Source organism: Pogona vitticeps, chromosome 5 (assembly GCF_051106095.1).
Source record: "Pogona vitticeps strain Pit_001003342236 chromosome 5, PviZW2.1, whole genome shotgun sequence".
Lineage (NCBI taxonomy): Eukaryota > Metazoa > Chordata > Lepidosauria > Squamata > Agamidae > Pogona > Pogona vitticeps.
Window position 1 is genome coordinate 164,112,575 of NC_135787.1, and position 3,503 is coordinate 164,116,077.

A 3,503-nucleotide genomic window follows, 5' to 3' on the forward strand; every position below is an offset into this window, starting at 1 on the left:
AAAAAAGGCTGCAAATTGCTGCGCACAAATGTATAGCTTTAAAATGCGGCTTTACACACACGAGCTACTCCCTCAACTTCTTCAACAAAACCAAGTCTTCCCTTCTACGCACGCGCAGAAAATCCTAACAGCGAGCAACACAGAACTACCGCTGAATCCAGAACCATAGAGCAAAGCCATAAGAGGAGCGGAACACGGAAGTGAGCCCAATCATAGAAAACACCATAGAGTTCAACCAAGGGAAGGCTTGGGTCACGCGGGGGAAGGAGGAAAAATGTCGGCTTCCTTGCTGAGGAGAGGGTTGGAGCTGCTGGAGACGACGGGAGGTATGTGGGGCAGCGGAACGGCTAAGAGAAAAGGGCAACGTCCATTCCTTAATTAGTCCTATCTATCTATCTTTTCTTCTCTGTTTCATTTCTTCCCTTCTGTTCTGGATAGCGACCAGTTCCTGCCCTAAGAAGGCAGCGACCGCCGCCGAACCTCGTCAGCAGCTGCGAAGGAGAAGGAAGAAGTTCTCGGCGTCCAAAAGAGACACCGCGACAATCAAAGGCAGAGTCATCAAATCTGCGTTAGGTGAGAATTGGGGAGGGGGTCCCATCCTGTGATTTCCAGAGGGGTTAACTGCATTGTCGCAAATCAGCAGTTTTCGACCACTTTAAAGACTCACTGGTTTAATGGTTGTTGTGGGTTATTCAGGCTCTTTGGCCGTGTTCTGAAGGTTGTTCTTCCTGACGTTTCGCCAGTCTCTGTGGCCGGCATCTTCAGAGGACAGGAGTAAGAACTCTGTCTCTGGAACTCCAGTCCTCTGAAGATGCCGGCCACAGAGACTGGCGAAACATCAGGAAGAACAACCTTCAGGATACGGCCAAAGAGCCCGAAAAACCCACAACAACCATTAGATTCCAGCCGTGAAATCCTTCGCGGATACTCACTGGTTTTATTTGGGTTAAGTTCTTGGTGAGCTGCTGTGGTGTGTGGTGGATAGAGTGACGGACTAGGACTCAGGAGGCTTGGGTTCAAACTCGTGCTCAGCCATGGAAATGCCATGGGTGACAAAGTTGCCCCTTAAGCAGCTCACTTACTTTGAAAGCCATCTTATAATATGGTTGTCAGTTGGATGTGACTTAAAAGCATATCACCAGTTTTATTAGACCTTGTGTCATCATGAAGTGGACTGTGAACTACAAAGGCTTATGCTAGGCAAGATGAAGCTTTGTTTCTTTTTCTTTATTTATTTTTAGTTCAACTCTTCTTTCTATGTCAGTTGCTGGTGTGAGCTTTTCATAACTAAAAACTGGATGAGTCTGTGCTAGCATAGGCAAAACCAAAGAAAACTAATGATTAGCCAATTAACTGCCTGACACAACAGATATATTTGTAGACATTAGTTGTAATCCTGTTGCTTACATAAGAAAACCTGGAATTTTCAGGTGATTCCTAGCTGACAAAAGTCCATTTCAGGGCTGTTCACACATACACCAAGTAAGAGTATGCATAAGTCCCTGAGAAGTGTAAGGAGGACTCTTTGTCAGCTAGGAATGGAAAGAAAGCTATGAGTTTTCCTGTGCTAAGCAACAGGATTTCGACCATTATTACCAAACTAATTACTCTAAGCGGCTTCTTCTTTGGCGTTTACACACCATTCTTGTCAGCCCAACAAAATACGGTTATTAATTTCATCTGCAGTTCACAATACCATGTGAACTGTACCCTGTATTTTTCTTTACTCTGGGCCTCAAGTGACAGCATCAGCCAAACCTGATGAAGACAGAAAATATGAAATTCAGTAGTTTTCTATTCTATCTCAACCAGGTGAAATGTTCCCTCATTATGTCTTTTTATCTTACATACAAGCATACTTAGATTGTTTTTTTTCCCATCTTTTCCAGATGAATACAAGAAACATCAAGCTATTGATCACTTTCAGGAGAACTTAGAGTACATGACAAATAGTCAGTACATTACAGACAGCACCATCACTCAAAAGGCAAGTTGTTGCTTATGTGAAAAAATAAGAGCATTATGAGAACAGCCAATATGGGAATACAATAGGAAAAACTAGCAAAATTCTGCACAGTTACTTGCAATTTAAATTAAATCCCTCCAAAGCATTGAAGTTATTCACTTCAACCCTCACATGTTCCAGGGTGTTGAGAAGGGAATTCTTCTCCATATCTGTTTCTACAGCCTTTCTCTATATTTATGCCAAAATACGTTTGCTCCCTAATGGAAGTATTGTGAAAAACATAGCATACCTGGACTGAATTTGTTGTTCACTTCTATCACATTATAAATCTCCTTCACTATTTGTTAGCCTGCTTTCTGTTAGCAACCTATGCTCTAATGTTTGAGATGGAAAAAGCTGGACTGAGCTTGGTAGTCATAAGTAGTTTTACTGTTAGTAAAAGTTGCATGTAACATAATTTCTCGTTACATTGTGTCTGAAGGTTTTAGCCCAAAACAGAGGGAGGAAAGCTAAAGACCGCCCCAAAGAAGAGCCAACGAAGAAGCCCGAGGGCACTGTTTTCACGGAAGAAGACTTCCAACGATTTGAAAAGGAATACTTTGGTGGAGGTGGAGCAGTCTGACCAGAAAAAAAAATCGTGTACTTTATTTAGAGCAGACTTTAAAAAGAAAGATCCTTCCTTTCTGTAAATGTTATTTACTTACAGGAAGCTACTTGCAGCTTATTTACCCCAAATTAATTCAGCTATCTTATGCAAGATATTGCAATCTGTTCTTCATGTGAAGAATCCATCTCTGGTATTCACCTGAAAACACAATGTCCACCAGCTCTCCACTTTGAACATTTAATTGAGGTACTCCTGCTGTATGGAACAATGACTAGATGAAAGCCTCCCTATCTTGTATTGACTTGAACTGTTGGCATTTAGATACATTACAAAGAAAATTACATAGTGAGACAATAAAATGGTTTCTCTATCGGCCCACAGCTTTTTGCTGCAACAAACCAAGACAGCTATCTGGTTTAACATGGAACTGTAGATTAAGTTCACGACTGAGTACCTGTTTACCTCATTTTTTATAGTATTGTCTTGTGACATTTTTATTTAAGGAAGTAATGTACTACAGTACTGGCTAAACTACATTCTGTCCTACAAATACTGTTACAAAAAACCTGTATTTTTATAACATTACTTTTAAATTTTCCTCTGCTTCTGAAGGTTTATGTTGCTTCCTGCCATTCTATGTCCTTTCTATAATTCCAGCATTAAGATACTGTAAATAAAAAGGATTTCAGACTATTTTTATAACCATTCTAGAGACTGAGTCATGTTGATCCTTTCTGCTGTTTAAATACCAAGAACCATTCAATGGTACCTGATGCTGTAGCAGTTCTAAAGGTGAGCAAGGATAGGATTGATCCAAAGATTACAACTACAATATATCAAGCCCTGTGTAGAAATAGAATGAAGAGTTCTAAGTCATGTAAACTGTGTTCTAATAATAATCTAAAACAGGACTACTTGGTCTATTTTGGC

General features: G+C 40.5%; 1 protein-coding gene across 1 annotated transcript; it reads left to right on the top strand.

Annotated features, from left to right (window-relative positions):
* The first annotated feature begins 205 nt into the window (after positions 1-205).
* RPS19BP1 (ribosomal protein S19 binding protein 1) lies at positions 206-3,266 on the top strand. The gene is made up of 4 exons (XM_020810137.3): positions 206-326; positions 439-573; positions 1,890-1,987; positions 2,448-3,266. The coding sequence occupies exons 1-4, from the start codon at positions 275-277 to the stop codon at positions 2,586-2,588; spliced, it is 426 nt and encodes a 141-aa protein (XP_020665796.3). The 5' UTR covers positions 206-274; the 3' UTR covers positions 2,589-3,266.
* Positions 3,267-3,503: the final 237 nt, after the last annotated feature.